The sequence below is a fragment of the Castanea sativa genome, chromosome 2 (genome assembly GCF_040712315.1).
Source record: "Castanea sativa cultivar Marrone di Chiusa Pesio chromosome 2, ASM4071231v1".
Taxonomy (NCBI): domain Eukaryota; kingdom Viridiplantae; phylum Streptophyta; class Magnoliopsida; order Fagales; family Fagaceae; genus Castanea; species Castanea sativa.
Window position 1 is genome coordinate 17,030,556 of NC_134014.1, and position 17,808 is coordinate 17,048,363.

General features: G+C 36.3%; 1 protein-coding gene across 2 annotated transcripts; it reads right to left on the minus strand.

The window, feature by feature from the left end:
- Nucleotides 1-5,043: 5,043 nt before the first annotated feature.
- Nucleotides 5,044-17,649, minus strand: LOC142626004 (TNF receptor-associated factor homolog 1a-like). Of its 2 annotated transcripts, none has more exons than XM_075799765.1 (13): nt 17,516-17,649; nt 16,512-16,733; nt 14,522-14,633; nt 12,896-12,984; nt 12,733-12,801; nt 12,520-12,649; nt 10,460-10,618; nt 9,768-10,116; nt 9,140-9,252; nt 8,529-8,679; nt 7,307-7,782; nt 7,032-7,224; nt 5,044-6,591 (listed from the first exon to the last, which is right to left on the minus strand). In XM_075799765.1, the coding sequence occupies exons 2-13, from the start codon at nt 16,687-16,689 to the stop codon at nt 5,233-5,235; spliced, it is 3,378 nt and encodes a 1,125-aa protein (XP_075655880.1). In that variant the 5' UTR covers nt 16,690-16,733; nt 17,516-17,649; the 3' UTR covers nt 5,044-5,232. The 2 variants fall into 2 exon arrangements, with proteins under 2 accessions (XP_075655880.1, XP_075655879.1); XM_075799764.1 differs by having other exon boundaries at nt 7,023-7,224.
- Nucleotides 17,650-17,808: the final 159 nt, after the last annotated feature.

Consider the following 17,808-nt stretch of genomic DNA (forward strand, 5'->3'; position numbering starts at 1 on the left):
AAAGTTAAAACTAATACAAATTTTACTACAAAAAACTTATAAACTGGTGAAGTAATACATGTGATTGTTGAAACTTTAACAAGATAATAAATGAATAGTTAAATTACTTTTTATGAATAGCTAAATTTTTTATATTCATCTTGGATAAAGTAATGTTAAGATCACAATTTTTGCTACAATTTATCCATGTGACAAGTTGCGAGTGGTAGAGTCATGGGCCCATATGGACCCACCATTTTTTTTTTTTTTTGAGAAGGTGACCCACCATTGTTTATTGTTCAAATTGTAATAAAAGTTGTGTTTCTAACATTTTCCATTGTTTATTGTCCAACTTACCGTGACTCATTCCTGAAAATAGGATTTCTCTTTATCTATTGAAACTATAAAATTTTCAAAGTGGCTTGAAAAAAGATTTCGGAAAGGTAATTTGGGCCATCAAATAAAAGGGGGAAATGACAATGACCTTGATGATTGATCACATAAGGGTTACTTACATGGCTTCGTCCTTTGCTGATAAGGCTAGGAGAGAGAGAGAGAGATATTTGGTGTGGACATCTCACGTCCCCATTAGAGATATCAAAAAAATGTCATTTGATCTAGAACTCATTAACAAGACTAAGTTATATTGAATATATTTCTATAAATTTTATTTATTCAATTTTTTGAATTAATAGTAGTAAACCATAACTTGTGAAAATTGAATTGGATGGCCACACATCACACGCTAATATTTGAACTTAATAAGCAAACGCTTTGATTATAGAAAATAATTCGAAAGGCATGTTAATAAATTCAATGGCTAAGGACCTAAGGTATTGTATCCACAATTTCTTATAACATTTCATAAAAGGACCTGTAAGAGTATAATGCTTTTGACATTCTCAGATTCTCACTGGATACCATTCTTCAAAAAAAAATTTAAAATTAAAACCTTCCTCGATCTCTACTTGAAAACAAAAACAAACAAACACTGCTCCAATAAGAATATACATGTATGTACAAAAATGAACATTCAATTACGAAAAGAATAAAACCAAAGAATTTATAATTCTATACTACATAAGGAATCGTAGTTTTGGTCCCACATATGTCATGATTCTCATGAGTTCAATCGTCTAATGAGAACTTGAGCTTCAATTTTCTGAACATGGATGAATATCAAGTACGTACGTATATATATCGTCAATGGTGTGCTTCATTTCTCTTTGGTAGCCATGCCAAACGGGCCCATGAGACGTGGGTAAGGACTAGCTCGTGGCAAAGCATTACGAGCGTAGTGCATTTCATTGACTGGACATCCTGGTCCGTTAGTCCCAGGGATGTAGGTGCACCCAGAGGGCCCAGAGGGAGCAACAGGACCCCTCTGAAGAGACTGTAACCCTAGCTCTTTATGCAGCAATTCTCCTCCTTTGTACAATAGTCTGCTAGCTTTGCATGATTGAATTTGAACATGTTGAAGAAGAAACAGCACTAGCAGCACTGCCAAAACCTTATTGAGAAGCCTCATGATCTTGGGTGACAAGAAAGATAAACTAGTGTGAATGTTTTCGTATGATGGAGTTATGGTTTTTATAATGAGCGTAGTGGTTATTTTATTTGTTAGTATTTGGCTGTTGACCACCAGATGTAATTGAATAGGTCATAAAAGGAAGGAGTATTGAACTTGAAAACGAGGTTTTACTTTTTCACCTAATCTATGCAAGAATGGGTTTATACTGATTAAATAATTATTAATATGGTCTTTAAAGAATATAATAATTGAGTTTTGATTGTTTTGGTTTTGCCTTCAATGGTTTTTATCAATTCGTTTGTCAACTTTAACTTGAGGGAGATATTGCGTAAGGAAATTTCGTGATAGCTTCGTTGCTTGGGGCTTAGAATATATGTATGAACTTTGAAGTGGGATTGGAATGTGTTTGTGTTGATCAAGTTTTCAACCAGACTTTACTCAGTTACTTGTAGACTTCTATATATATGTGTGTGTGCGTGTGTGTGTGTGAAAGTGGAAGAAGTCTAGCGAGATGGTGTAATCAGTTAAGTCATCCCATTAGCATTAGCAATTTCCAATTGGGACTCTCTCTCTCACTCAACCCCAGTTGCCCCAAAAAAAAAATTATCTTATGTAAATAGATGTACGAGTACTATTGCTCCTTATGCACATTTAATTAATGAGTATCATTGTCATTAGCATACATTCATTTGATTTACAGATCATCACCAAGCATATAATCAACTAATTATATTTAGGATTTAGACCAAGTTAATTTGTAACTAATCCTACATTAATTAAGTACCGACAAAGTAATTATAATTATACTTTGTGGTGCAAGTTCGGTAACTATAAATTAGTTTATAGTTGGTCTAGAATTTAGTGTAAGAGTTATAAGCTTCTCTATATCTCCATCGCTACTCAATGTGGTCCTGCACATATGTGCTCACACACGGCTCATGACATGGCACAGCAAATGACATGCATGGATCCACCAAGAAGTAAAAATTGGATATGAATCATGATCTGAGTCCGAGCACTTAAAATTGTGTTCTTCATCATTGTATAAAGTGATAGCTTGATTAGGACTAAAGAGATGTTTTTCTTTTTTATTTTTATAATTCAATAGTTGGGAAGAGAGAATTTGAACCCTAAGGGCTTGTTTGGTTTTAAAAAAATGGTCACTCATCACTCATAACTCATTACTTATCACTTAAAATACCCAAATTTCCTAATCCCACCCGTTTGGCACATATTTTCAACTTTCCATCACTCAAATTTTTCTACTTTTTGTGAGACCCATACCTGAGTAACATGTCAGGCATTCCTGTTAACCTACCCACCCCACACCATTTCATCACACCATTTCCTCCCAAAACCAGAGACTTCAACCTAGGCATTCCTTTTTTTTTCTTTCTTTTTTTTTTCCTTCAACCCCCAATACCCACAACAACCACTTCGGTTCTGAGCTTGAAGCACAAACCCACAAAATTCATTAGCATCCTTGAAGCACCCAGAAAATTTACAAACCCACAACAACCAATTCGTTGCCCCAATCGTTGATTTTTTTTTTTTATGGCCGGGTCTAAGATGAGAAAAGCGAAAAGGAAGAAAAAAGAAAAGAAAAGAAAAGAAAGATCGGACCTGTGATGATCTCCAGCGGCGGCACCATTTATGGGTTCTGTGATGAAGAACCAAAAAAAAAAAAAACCAGAAACCCAAACTCACCGAACCCAGTGAAAGAAGAAGGAAAAAAAAAAAGAAAGAAAGAACTGCAGTGAAGAGTTCATGGGTTCTGTGATGATGAGCAAAAAAAAAAAAAAAAGAACAAAGAAAGAACAGTGCAGCGTAGACCAGAGAAAGTGAAAAAAGAAGAAAGAAAGAACAGTGCAGCATAGACCAAAGAAAGTGAAAGAAGAAGAAGAAGAAAAAAAAAAAGAACAGTGTAGCGTAGACCAGAGAAAGAAGAGAGAAAAATGAAAATGTTTGTGGAGAAGAAAGCAGTTGAAGAGGCATCAAAAGCAACGCTCACGTGTGACAGTGGGTCCATGCATGTGGGTGTAATTACAAAAATGCCATTGAAAACTAAAAACACCTAAAATGTGTTTTCAGTTTCCATAACTCATCACTCAAAAATCAGAGAATTGAGTGATGAAAACCGTGACTCAAACTCATCCAAACAAAGCAACTTGCTGTGGGGTCCACAAAATTTGGATATTGAGTGATGAAAACTGAGTATTGGGTGATGAAAACACTTAAACCAAACCACCTCTAAATATCTCTGTTGAAAATACCAAAAGATATCAACCAGTTGAGCTATAAGACTCTTGATGTGGAGTTGTTATTACTTCCAAAGATTTGTAAACTTATTTTAGATTGGTTCGTAAGTTATCCAGGTGGAAACCATAGAGATGAGAATTTACAAATCCTATACTATCCAAGTATCAAATGTGGAAATCTAGTGAAACATCTGTCTTATTATCTAGCCTTTCAAGCTTGAAGGACTCAGGATGTTACAGCAAAAGGTATCAATCAGTTAAGCTATAAGACTCTTGGCATAGAGTTATTATTATTTCCAAAGGTTTGTGAACTTATTTTAGATTGGTTCATAAGTTATCCAAGCGAGGACCATAGAGATGAGAATTTACAAATTCTATACTATCCAAGTATCAAATATGGAAATTCACTTTACTCCAAAAAAAAAAAAAAAAAAAAAAAAAAGAGAGAGAGTATATCCACTGAAGCATGTGACTGACTTATTATCTAACTCTCTGAAGCATCTGACTTATTATCTAGTCTTTCAGCTTGAAGGACTCAGGATGTTACACTACTTTTTTTTTTTTTCCTGCTTGTCGGGTGTCAAAAAACTAATGCGGTTTTAAGTAAATAGAACACACGCAATTGCTTAGTCAATAGGCACAAATACAATCTGGACTCTTGGCCCTTCCAGGAGCTCGAAAAAGAAAGTGGAAGCAAATGAGTTTTTACAATATCAAGTGCAGGTTTAATAGCCCAATTGTGAGGTTCAAAATCGTACTGGCTTTTTTTTGGCTAGAGTTAATTATAGGGAGCATATCCCGCACTCCCATAAAGACTAGAACCACAAGAATGACGGTTTAGAAATGCAAGTCTTAATGGTTTTTGGAAGCTATACGATTGGCTTATCGAATGTGTTCTCCAAAAACCTTCAACAAAAGTAGAAGTGTTCTCCAAACTGAGATGCTCATGAATTCTGCTAGCAGAGAAAGGAAATACATAGAACATTGAAGGAGAAGGGTTATGCTTTTCCTAGTGGTTAATCGACCTATGGGCAGGAGACAGCCAAACAGGCTACGCAGCAAGGTAATTTCACATAAGAAAGCAGCTAAATACGCTCAACCAGGTTTTATTACTTGGCAAGTACCACTTTTCTCCATTATTTGCACTAAATCCAGACACCCATTATTTCAAGTGTTTGAAATGTGTACCAGGATTTTCCAGATGACTATGTGGGTCAAATTATTGTGATGCAAATTTCACGCCCATTTCAACAAGTAACCAGAAACCCCAGGGGATATATCAAAAGCCTCATTTTTAAACTACTTCAGAGCTGCAAGCAAATGCAGAAACACTCTTTACAAAATGTTTTCCTGTCAACGAATATAACCTCACTCCAAATCTAAGACCCAACAATTTCCTCAGATACATTATTACAACGGACAAGAACCTACAAATTCGTAGGCATACCCCGTCATAGTTTCCTTTCATTGCCCATTTGAGGGACGGAAAACAGTATAGCCATTGACACCACATGCCAGATTTGAATAATCTGGATTATAATAGGAGTAACCATCCCCCTCCATGCTCCTCATGCCAAGTAGAGACAAATCAGAACCAGCAACCTGCCACTGGTTTGGAATTAACCCATCTACCTGCCCATTTACATAAGGTAATGCACTGGCTTGCGGAATGAAATCCCTCATTGAGTCAAACTGGCTGCCAGGAGAGTGATAGCCCTGTTGAAACCCATCATCATGCATACTATAAGTTCGCTCAAACCTGCAAGAGCTAGATGAGGACCCCACATCACCTGGAAAAGTTAATTGCCTATTCAATAGCTGTGGCCCATTGCTGAGAGACTGAAAAAAAGGGCTGCCACTCGCTGCCTTCCCAACACCATGTTCATCATCGAGCAGGTCATTGATTATATCAAGATGTGGGAAATCTGCCAACACACCTTGGGTCTGCCGGCCAGAGGTACAGGCTGGAAACTGGGTGGATAATTGCTCCCGTGATCCACTGTGTAGAGGCTTGTACAAGTTCAGGTTTTGAACATCATTCATCAGGGAAGAAGGATCATAGTGCATGTTTCTGCTGGCTTCCCTTTGAGAAGTCTCCATCCAGTGGGGTCCATTCTGTAAAACGTCCCGCATTACCATGCCATATGGTATACCCGATTTGACAGAGGTTGGGTCAACCCTCTCGGAGCTTTGGGGTAAAAACATTGGTGCAGATGCAAAGGTAGCTGATTGTGAGAATGCCGAGGATTGGTTCACCCCTGAACTTTGAGAGTTAATTTGAGTGAAACCACCAGTACTTGAAGCCACAGGGTTACCCACAATGGCATTTCTATAGGACTGAGTAACATAACTATGTGTTACTTGTGAGGACTCGGGACCTAACCGGCCAGCTGCACTCACTGAACGGGCGAGTAGAGGGGCTGTTTGAACCATGGAAACAACCGGAGCAGTTGGCCTGGGACCAGGAACTAGAGGAGCACTCGAGGGCCTTGACATCATAGGCACTTGCTGTGCCACGACTTTTTCAGTGGGTTTTGGGCTTGCAGCCTTCTGGATCTCAGGTTTGGACCTGCCTGTTTGGGATGAAGTAACCATAGGTGCAGATTTATCGGTTTGTTGAGTGCCGCCTGAAAAAGTTTTCCCAATTGTAACAGAATCCACCACAGCATTACTATGGTTGTCCATCTTTGATCGAACAGTTGAGGCTGGATTCTTGGGTGGACTTCTGGGAGAGGATGGTACTGCTGACATCTTATCTTTAGAGGGTCTTTCATCAACCTGCTCTTTGATGCTCAGTTTCTTTTGTAGCAAAATTTCTTCTTCCTATTACATAGAAAACCAAGCTTCCAGTCATGCCACACTTATAGCAATTTTTCTATAAAAAAAGGGCACATGTTGAAACCATGGGAATAAAATGACTATCTAGAATAGAAAGCGAAAAGAAATCAAGCTCCATTTGTTTCAACATAAAAACCTATTCCTAGGATGTGAAAATGATTAATTTTATAAAAGGTAAGTAGCAGCATAAAAGGTAGTGGCGGTGGCAGCATAGAAGAGTGGAGGTAGGTGCAGAGGGGGCACAGGTTTTGTCCAGAAAATGTGTTATGTTATATAAAAGCATAACCATTTTCTGCTATTCTGGGATAATTTCTATTGACCATGAAAATGTTTTCTATTAGTAGTTTTCAGTTGCACCAAACATCAAAGGAGATAACATTCACATGGCTAAACATGCTATATATAGTGGACTTGACCTTCTTTACCACATGCTGCTCACGCGACTTTATCCGATTCTGCAAGGAGAGAACAGACTCAGACTCAGATTCACCAGCCTTACAACTAGCAGATACATCATTTAGATCCCCTGCATCCTCTGCAGGCCCAGAAGGCTGATTATCCATCTCATTTGCCCAACTACTACCATCATAGGTTGCCTTGCCTCGTTGGTTCTTCCCCCTACAAAGTTAGGGGAACAAAACATAAATACCTTGTACTCTGATTTTAGGGAGTACACAAAGATGGGTAGCCATATAGTTACCTGCTAGGTGATTTTTGGTGTTTATAATTTGGGAAGGAGTTCCCCTTATAGGGCCCAACCATTACCACTGACGGTACAGAGTCTGTAGAGCACGTTGAAGAACTGTCATCCATTACCGAATGGCTCTTTCTTTCAGCAACTCCATTTTGTACAGATGACAGGGAACTAATTCCACTACTACCAACTTCCATTGGAGGATGAACTTCTGATGTATCAGTATCCCAATTGACAGGACTAGCATCTCTATCATCTGAATCAGGCTGAAGAACTTCAGGAACACCATCTACTGAATCAGACTCATCAGAAACATCGTCCAATATATCAGGCTTTTCAACCATAGGTCGGACATCCTCCATAATGCTGTCTTGTTTTTCATCATTGGGGTCTTCCTGCAGGTGATTATCTTGTACCACCAAATTAGACCTTTCCTCTCTCCCTTTCTCCTTCCCTTTCCGATTATTTCGCTTTTGTTTGGCCTGTAGTACAAAATCAATAAGGAAATGTTTTAGCGATTAAAGTAGAAAGCAATCTAATTATTTTAGCCTCGCTTTTGTTTAACAAGAAACATTTTTTGCCAACATCTAAATACAAAGCAATCTAAATTGGACTAACAGTTCTTCCATTAAGAGGACAAAAATATCAACATCCAAATTGAATTTTATAAAAAAATTTACAAATCATTTCATCAAACACCACAAAAACCCTGTCAGAATCTTAAAAACATTTCCATTCAACAATCCAATTTGCATAATATATCACTCTATAGGCAAATTCAATCATTAATACGTAAGAAAGGACAGAGCGAATCAGGAAAAATATGAAACAAAATATCTGATATTGCACAGCCTGTGTTGACCCTCCAGAGAAAGGGTCCTAGGCATAAGCAGTAATGTTAAAATCAGGTTACATGACTAAAACATTTAAATAATGAGCAAAGCGTGTCCCCCACATAATTAAGCCTTTACATTTTCTTAATTTTTCAAACCATTATTCATTATAAGGGATTAGCTATATTGAAACTGCTTCTACAACAAAATAACCACGTGTACAAATCATTACAACTCTACATGATTAAATGTCACTGCATTGACAAACATCAACTGCAATGTCATCAACATAATTGACCTTTCCATATGTATTATTGAACCATTAAAGATACAAAACTCAAATTCAGTTGATGACCAAACTCTTTGGAGATTTAGATGTTTAAAAAAAATTAAACCTTGTTTTTCTTAGATTTCTTTTCCTTCTCAGTTGCTCCGCGTTTCGCCTTCTGTTCACTTTCAGCAAGCCAAGCTGCCTCTTCTTCGCGGATGAGCTCCTCCTGCTTCTTCAATGCGACAGCTTCCTGGTAGGCAACCTCAATTTTATTGCTGCATGTAAGGGGGGAAAACAAAAACTTAGGGTCTATACAGGAACAGACAAGCAAGTAATTCGATGCCCAATGGATTAGATCATCAAATAATTTACTCCCTTAGTACCACAAATTCCAGTTTGGGCTATCCCAAAATAAATGAAACTTCATAAAAGGAAATGTTTAAATTTCTATGCTACCCTTGTCTTTTTCAAAAAAGCAAACAAGATTCATATCAAAACCCATGCCACCTAATATAAAACAAAGGACAACAAAAGTGGATACTGCAAAATAATACCCTCATTTTCAGGAATAGAATGGCCAATGTGTAAGACACCAAAAAAAATTTCAAATATTTTGAGTTTGCAATCCTATTTCACCTCAGGAGAGGATCCCCTCCAATTGAGGATTCATAGAAGCAATAGTACCTTTTTTTCGTTATTGGTAAACAAGAAATAGTTTAGCATCAAATGAACAACCTGAAAATATGGGCAAGGACAAATATCTCCACAGTTCTGCGACCCAATTCTGTAAGACGCCTTTCATCACGCTCAATAGAATCTTTGTTGAAGTCCTCTCCAGAGTTTCCATCCTGCAAATAAAGGTAAAAGGTAGCTAAGCCATCCAAAGAGTTTTTTTTTTTTTTTTTTGATTAGTAACAAGAAAATTTTGTTGAAAGAAAAAAACAAACCAAGTACACCGGGGGTGTACATAGGAAGCAATATAATAAAAAAGTTAGTTGGTGATGGAATTCTTGTGATCTGTACTTCATTTTTTTTTTTTTTAATTGTACTCTTGGAAACTCTAGTACTTTTCACTTCTGTTATTCAATTTCTATTAATAAATTATAGCTTTACAATACAAAAAAGTTATAGTGGTTGATCATGAAAATATCAAAAATAATCTCTAATACTCTTTTTTTCTTCACTCTATCTCTATGCAGGGTTATAAATTATTAGTTCATATTTACAGAGAGAGAGAGAGAGAGGAGAAAATTGCAAAAGAAAACCAGAACCTGCCCAACATTAAAGCTCATGGTAATCAGCCATACACAACTCCATAATTTCAATAAAAGTTTTAACACAAAAAATAGTTTCAAAAACTCACCTTCGTACGATTCTGTGGACCCTTCTCATCTTTCGGAGGCAACAGATCCATGGCAGCCCTCTCAAGTAACAATAAGACATCATCAACTAATACAAACACATCTTTGTCCACACGAACAATGGGGGCTGGCATTTCTTCAGCTTCCAACAATTTCAACCTCCCTTTCTTAGAAATAGTCTGACCTTCAAGTGCCTTTAATCCACTATACAAGGAGTCCATTACCAAAGTAGATGTGACTTCCTTTTCTATAAAGAAGTGCTTCACAACTACTTTTAGAATCACATCTGTCTTCTCCCTGGACATTCGACGCCTAGCATTTTGGTCAATTCCCAACCAGAAGGCACGGAAACTGCAACAATAAAAAAATAAAATTAGACTGAACAGAAATGTAACTAAAGTTGATAATTAATAACCACCACAACATAAAGCATTACCCAGGGAAGGGGATCAATTATAGTATTAAGGTAGACTCCAATAGTTTTCAACAAAACAAGAAGACATATATACATATGCCAAAACACACGGCAGATGCAACACAATGGCATATCCATCGGCATACAAACCAAACGATCATTTCCTAAGAAATTTTTAAGAAAAAAAATGTGTATGTGTGTCCTACAAAACTGACTTGTTGAGTGATGACTGATAACCAGAGTTCTAGACTATATTTGATGAAGGTAAACGCACAATACCTTGACCACCTAGCTTTATCGTCTATTAACTTCCCAAGCTTGCTTCTTCTTTCCTCCACAAATCGCCGGCAAATCTGTTCCACATTTGTTAGATATACCCTAACAAGTTCTCTCCTATACTGACAATCAAGGCAACGAAAAGGCCTGTCTGCTCTCTCCCTACAAACCAGAAGCAAAAAAGAAATGCTTATAAACATGAATAACTGCAGCAAATTAAACATATAAGGTAATAAAATTATACAACACACCCACATAATTACACCTCAAAATCCACAGTAAAGCAAACAAGTTTCTAAAGGGAAATGACTCGGGTCAAAACTCATATGTACAATCAGGACGAAATCCCAGTGAAAGATACCACCTTCCAGATCAACTTAGATGAAAGATGCATGCAAAATCAATTGTACACTTTATAATGATAGATAAACTTCAATAATAATACCAAAAGTAAAGCTTCAAGAATGCATCAGCTTTGAATTAAGTATATTTCACACACAATTGTGCATGCACAATGTCTAGTTTAACTAATTTATTGCCATGGGAAGGTGATGTATAATCATAGAAGGCACACTAAGCAAATCAAATATACAAAATGAATGAATTAAAGATGTGCAACTGCCATGCGGAAGCATTGCTTGATCATGCAAAGAGTGAGAGAGTTAAATGCCTTGTAATTCTCCTTAAGTATTCAGTTCATTTAATATTTAACCCCACTCCACTTCAGCATAATACAGAGATGATTGATGGCAAAAAAAAAAAAAAGGAGACATCCCACAAGTTCATTTGTTCAAATGACTTGCAATAACATGACCCCAATTGCCTATAAAAACTCATGAATGATCCCATATCAAGCCAACGCACAGTAAAAGAGAGAAGTTACTATTTCCAAACAAAGCTCTGTTTGGTTTTTATTTATATAAAATTATTTTGAAAAACAACAAAAATTTGAATTTTTTTTTATAATTCAATAATTTCAATGGGAGAGGCGGGATTTAAAGATGTCTCCGTTGAAAAGGCTCTTGGCAACAAAAAACTGTATTTTACAAACTAAAATAATAACAATAATTGTTTTCTCCACTAAAAAATTGTTTGGCAATGTGTTTTTCCCTGGTCCCCCCCCCCTTTAAACCATCACAATCAGCACCACTCAAACCATGCAACATGTTCCAGTCCAAATAGTAGAGCAGTACCAGCATCATCGACTCTCAGAAAGCAATTTGCAGAAATTGACCGACCCAGAATGATGGGTCAAGTGTGAGCTCTCCAACACCACCACAGAAGAACAAAGCATCCATTGTTTTCTTGACCTCTAAGGCCACCATGCACGGCTGTGCACAGCCAAAACATCCACCAATCAGCAGCCCAACATAGACAGTAACCCAAGCACCTATCAGCATCACACCATACAAATCTGGCCAGATTGACCCACACACCCAGGCCCCTGTGAACCATCCCAACCACTGCATCTAAGAAGACCGCCCAAAACAACCCACCTCAACCACCAGATACAAAACCAAAAAAAAAAAACCCAAGTCACAGTGACGCATCCCAAAACAAGCCTCTAATGTGCATGGCCATCTTGGCCAAAAAAAGACACCATTCTCAAACAGATATGGGATAAATGAAAGAAAGGAGGGAGCTCAGGTAGATGAGAAGGCAGACAAAAGGAAAACACATTTGACAATCCATGGTTGCAACTGGGTTCGACACAATTAACAATGGGCAACATGATTGCTGAAAGAAGGTTAAGTCAAATGGTAGGAGAAAAACATCAAACAAACTTCAGCAAGTGTTTCTTTTTCCCTTCTTCTCTTTTTTTGATTTTAAAGTCAAAGAACATCAACCAAAAAATAAATAAATAAACCAAAATAACTCTAAACAGGGCATGCATACATTACAATGCCAGAGTTAACAAATAAGGAATAGTATCCTAAAAGAATCATCTGAATATCAGAATTTTATAAATAAGTATAAATACCGATCAAAATGTCAGAAAATGAAACATTGTTGATCAAACGCTAATGGGCAAAAGATTCACAAATCTATCAATTATAGCACACCTTATAACTTGAACTTGAGCCTTTATTATAAGAGTGTCGGCATCAATAAACCCATCTGACATTTTTGTCAGCTCCATGAATTTTTTCCACCCCCAGTCATGTTCTTTCTTCCAGAATCGGTGCAATGTATCTGCAAAATTTTCACTTACTCACTTGCACATACGCAAAAGAATAAAAACTCCACACAACTAATCCAGTAATTAACCAACCAACCAGAATATTTAGATTTCTTCGGATCTTTATTAACAACAGCTATAGTGAACTGTGCAAAATGGCTCCAGCCTGTTTCACAAGCAAAAGGAAGCTACATGATTACAACCACATAACCAAGAATAACAATCACCAAAAAATTCCAAACTTTTTAGATATATCATACCTGGAAGAAGTTTGTCATGATTAGCAACACACAGAAACAAAGAGAGATGATGGCAGACATCACATCCTTGGGGATAAATTAAAATGTACCTGCCATAAACAGCAGAATGCTTAGGACAAGAAGACTAAACGGTCTGGCAATATTAATGTAATTAAGAGTTTTGCAATATATGTTCTATATTTACTGTATTTACCAAACCCTACAAATTGTAGCAACTAGCAAGGACACAGATGCATTTATTATTGTTCGATACTAATTCACATTACTGAGGATGAAGTCTTTTGAAAAATGAACATGTGATGTAGCTTCATTGTGATGGGTACAAATAATAATGTGATATATCTACATCAAAGTAATACAAATCATCTACATCCAAAATCAGGTGTTTCATTCTAGCATGCATATTAATTAAGATTAAAAGAAAAGGAAAAGGAAAAAGGAAAAAAAAAAAACCCAGTTAACAAATTGGTAGAAATTATCCACTAATGACATTATATGTGATTAATAGTAAAAATTGGAGTATATATAGAAGGATTACAATTTTACCACTAAGGCTTCATTTGGTTGGAGGGGTGGAAAAGTGGAGGGATGGCAAATTTTTTTAGTTTGATTGGGATAAAAAATGAGAGGATAGAAAACAGAAGTTGTATAAATTTACTCATATGCCCTTACTAAAAAAAACTATGCCAAACTTATTATAATAAATAAATAAAATAAAAAAGAAATCACCAATCAAAAAAAGCAATCACCCAAGTTCATTGAAAAAAAAAAATCATGCCCAGTAAAAAAAAACAAACAAACACAAACAAACACAATCACATTAAGAACCAGAACTCCAGTTATACCCCCCCCCCCCAAAAAAAAAACAAACACCCCATTTAAATAGTAGAACCAAACGACCAAAACCAAAATAGAGAAGCAGCTATCCCTCAGGAAAAAAAAAAATATATATATATATATATACACACACACACAACCAAAAAGTGAGAAGAGGGGTAGTGCAGTCATTTGACTGCAAACTACTCTTCTCCTCCCCCTCCAAATTGGAGACATTCGTTTTTTGTGGGCCAAGGGAGAAAATGATTGGGCCCCACCAAAATCTCTCCCCTTTTCTCTCCCAACCAAATAACACAAAAAATCACTCTCCTATTTTCTCCTCCCCTTTTTCCATCCTCCCCTAAATCTCCCCAACCAAACAGGCTCTAGATTCATTACTTTTAATTTACTTATCAAAAAAAAAAAAATCATTACTTTTAATGAATGATAAGTTGCATACAATGTGAGGTACAAATGATCTCAAAAAATCTCTCCCCATTAGACTAGAGGTTAGAATTTACACAAGCATATAAAGGAGATTAAGTAAAAAAATTCAAATGAGTTTCAGAGACGATGTAACTGCCTGAGGCATGTGAATGTTAAGTGTGTGTAATAATATGCATACAAGGTACATATAAAGTACAGAAACATAACTTATCAAACAAAAAAAGTACATTAACATATCTATAAATGCTTCTATACATATATGCAAATTCATAGTATATTTCCGTGCATATTTGTACACTTCACAATTATATGAAGAAAACGAAGTAAAAAAGTATGACAAACAACGTATTCAAGAGCTCGTACCATTTGTAGCCGCCAACCTCAAATTGATTACTACGAAGTTCTCTTTTGTTGATCTCCGAAAATTTTTCTATCCTCCACGTATATTTTCCATATAGTTCAGAAGGTTTTGGCCCTATAAAAACGTAACATATTTGTGAACAATTAATTATATAATGGTTTGATTGGAGAAAAGAACAAGAAGAAGTAATCACTAACTCTAGTAAGATGGCTAAACTACAATTATTTGACAAACAAACCTAATATTCACTAGATAGCATCACCAACTTTATCAATTGTATTTTAGTAAGAGCAAAACTTAGATATAGTACCTTAGGTACCCCTCTTAAATTATTCTATCTTTCTAATTAATTATCTCAACAAACAGCATTTAAAACTAACATCCTTCTGTTTCCTGTTTCTTTCTTCTTTTTACTTCCCTTGACCCATGAGAGAACCTGATGGGTCATAGGCTGTGGGACACTGAATGAGGGCGCTGAAGGTGCTGTGGAGAAAGCAGAGTGGAGGTGCGCCACCTAGCACAGCCGTGGTGATCAAAGGTGAGGGTGATGGTGTGGGATTGGGCAATAGGTGCAGGTTTTTGGGGTGTAGTCTACGGTGATTTGTTTCCAGGGTTTGGTTTCTGGGTGAAGAGTTGGGTCAGCCATTGGAATTGCAATTTGCAAAAGGATTTTTTTTGGGGGGGGAGGAAAAAAGGAGAAGCAATTTGCAGAGCCATGAATCTCACTATTCTCTAGGAATATTTTTCCACAAATTCTATACAATTGAAAAAACAAAAAAAAATAAATATAAAGAGATTATTTAACACTTTCTGAGTTATTTATCTAGACAGATGGCAATAATTTAAGAGGAGTACCTGAGGTACCGTATCTAAGTTTTTCCCTTTTAGTAATAAATAATAATTGAATTGGACGTGTATTGTGAGTAACATGCTTCAGCAACGACAGTTAAAACCAACCAAAAAAAATATATATATATATATATATATATATAAAGTATAAGGATACAAGAGGCCTCACACAAGAAAAATGACAGTTCATAAATGAAATATCTGCATCTTAAGTTTTTTTTTTTTTTGATTGGTAAATTAAGCACACACACCGTGGGTTCTGAACCCATACCTTACCCTTCATCCCATTATTAAGGGAGTAGAAAGTGCCATTTGAGCTCAAATCAAGAAGCAAGCAAACAAAATCTTCTCATAATACTCTTAAAGAGATGGTTTACATCTTCATTCTAGGAAAAAACTATAAATAAGACCAGTAGTACAAGATTTTAGAAACCCTGGGAGGAGCATCATGCATTACGATTTTTTTTATACCACAGTTTGAAGATATAGGTAAAAAGGTCCTTGCTTATTTCTCATTATATTAGAAGAAGTTTGAAGATTTATAACTTCAGTGAAAAAGCATGCAAAATAAATTACACAAGAAAAACAGGAAAAATCATTAAAAGAAAGTTTTAGATGGCTATGTCACTGTGTTGGACACCCAAACTGCATTTTTGAAGTACAACAGTTCCTTCATAAGTATTGTTGAAGTACAACAATAATGTAGAATGGAAGACAGGGTACTTGCGCACACCATTACAAGTAAAAAGACAAGCAAAAAGCTCTTACATTACATGAAGGGGAGGGGAAAAGAAGAAGAAATCATACAACACGCAGAAAGTGTTGGGTAAGTTTGTCAAGGATATAAGCTATAAAAATGTGTTAGATAAATAATATAAACACTTTCTAAGTGTCCACATTTAGGATAGCTTAAATTCTTGGTTGATTTGGCTTAAAAAATAAGTTGGGTAAAAGTACAGTTGTACCTAACAAAAAGGGAGGCTTTAAATAGCCGTATATAAGTTGGCCTGAAAGATAAGCCAGTTTATAAGCTTAAACAAACAGACCCTAACAACGGTAGACAGAATGCTCGACCCTTTCTGGTCATTTGTATATGTAGATATAGTTGAGGGGAAAAGGGTGTGTAACAGGACAAAAGCATACCTCCATCATTATCATCATCAGTTTCCCAGTCAGGAGGCGAAGTTGATGGGGTTCCATTTTCCACCTGCTCAGAAGACCGCCATTCTGCCAATGCTTCCCCGGATTGACAACGCTGCCCACTTGAAAATCCCTCCATGGACCTTCCCACTCCAGACTCCTCACTCACAGTGCCAGCCATATCCCACTTCAAAACTCCTTCCTCCACACTCCTGAATTTACTCACTATAGCATAAGAAAGCCAACAATAGAACAGTCAATATTGCATCTCTAACCACACTTTGCATGACAACAACATAACAGAAAACCCGGACCAAGATTACTTGTATATGCCCGAGGCTCATGAATTGTCCAATTCTACAGTACAAATAACTCTAAAAAATCATTCTTTGTCGTTGCTGGGAATGCAGTAAAACAAAAGAATTGAATTGAATTAATAAATTTTCCACAAACTGGGACGTTGAAGAACCAAAACCTTCACTCCAAAGATCCTAAAAGAACCGTTTGGCTCAGATTCTTTTAGCTCTTTCTTTTTCCCAAACCCCAACGCAGCATCAAAGCATGATAATTTTTTTATTAAAAAAAAAAACTTCAGTTTCTTTCCCATTTCCTCAATTTTCTCGGCAACCAAACAAAGCCCAACATTTCACAATACTCTAAGCCAACAACCCAACCCCGAGAAAAACCAAATAACAGTAAACCCCAAATTCAAAAATAGAAAAAAAACTGCAAAAAAATCAAACATAATAAAAACAAAATCAAATTAAACGGTCAATGAAATTAACCCCCAAAACCCTAAAAAAAAAAAACAAAAAAACAAAACCATCTAGCCGAACCCAATTGCATAAAAACCCACAACAATCCAAACCCAAAGATCGTACATAGATATCCCCAAATAAAAACCCCGATCAAATTCAAACCTTGTGACGCCAACAAAAATTTTCAAAATAAGACATGGAAAATGAAATTGAGAAGGGCAATCGCATAGATCGAATGCGTACACGAACCTGGAATCGAAGTCCAAAGCTTTGTCAATGGCAAATAAGATGCTCTGAGATTTTTTGAGAGAGAGATAGGTCGAAGGAGCAGCACAGAGAGAAAGAAGAGAGAGACAGACAGAGCAAAGACGGAACCCAAAAAAGAAAATGGTATTTATTTTATTTTATTTTATTGGTAATAAATAAAAAACAAATTTTTTAATTAAAAATTATTTTTATTTGTCGGAAGGGTGAAAGAGAGAATGGGTTTTTGGCTTTTTTTGGAAATGTTCCTTTCCACACTCTCTCTATAAAGGAAAAAA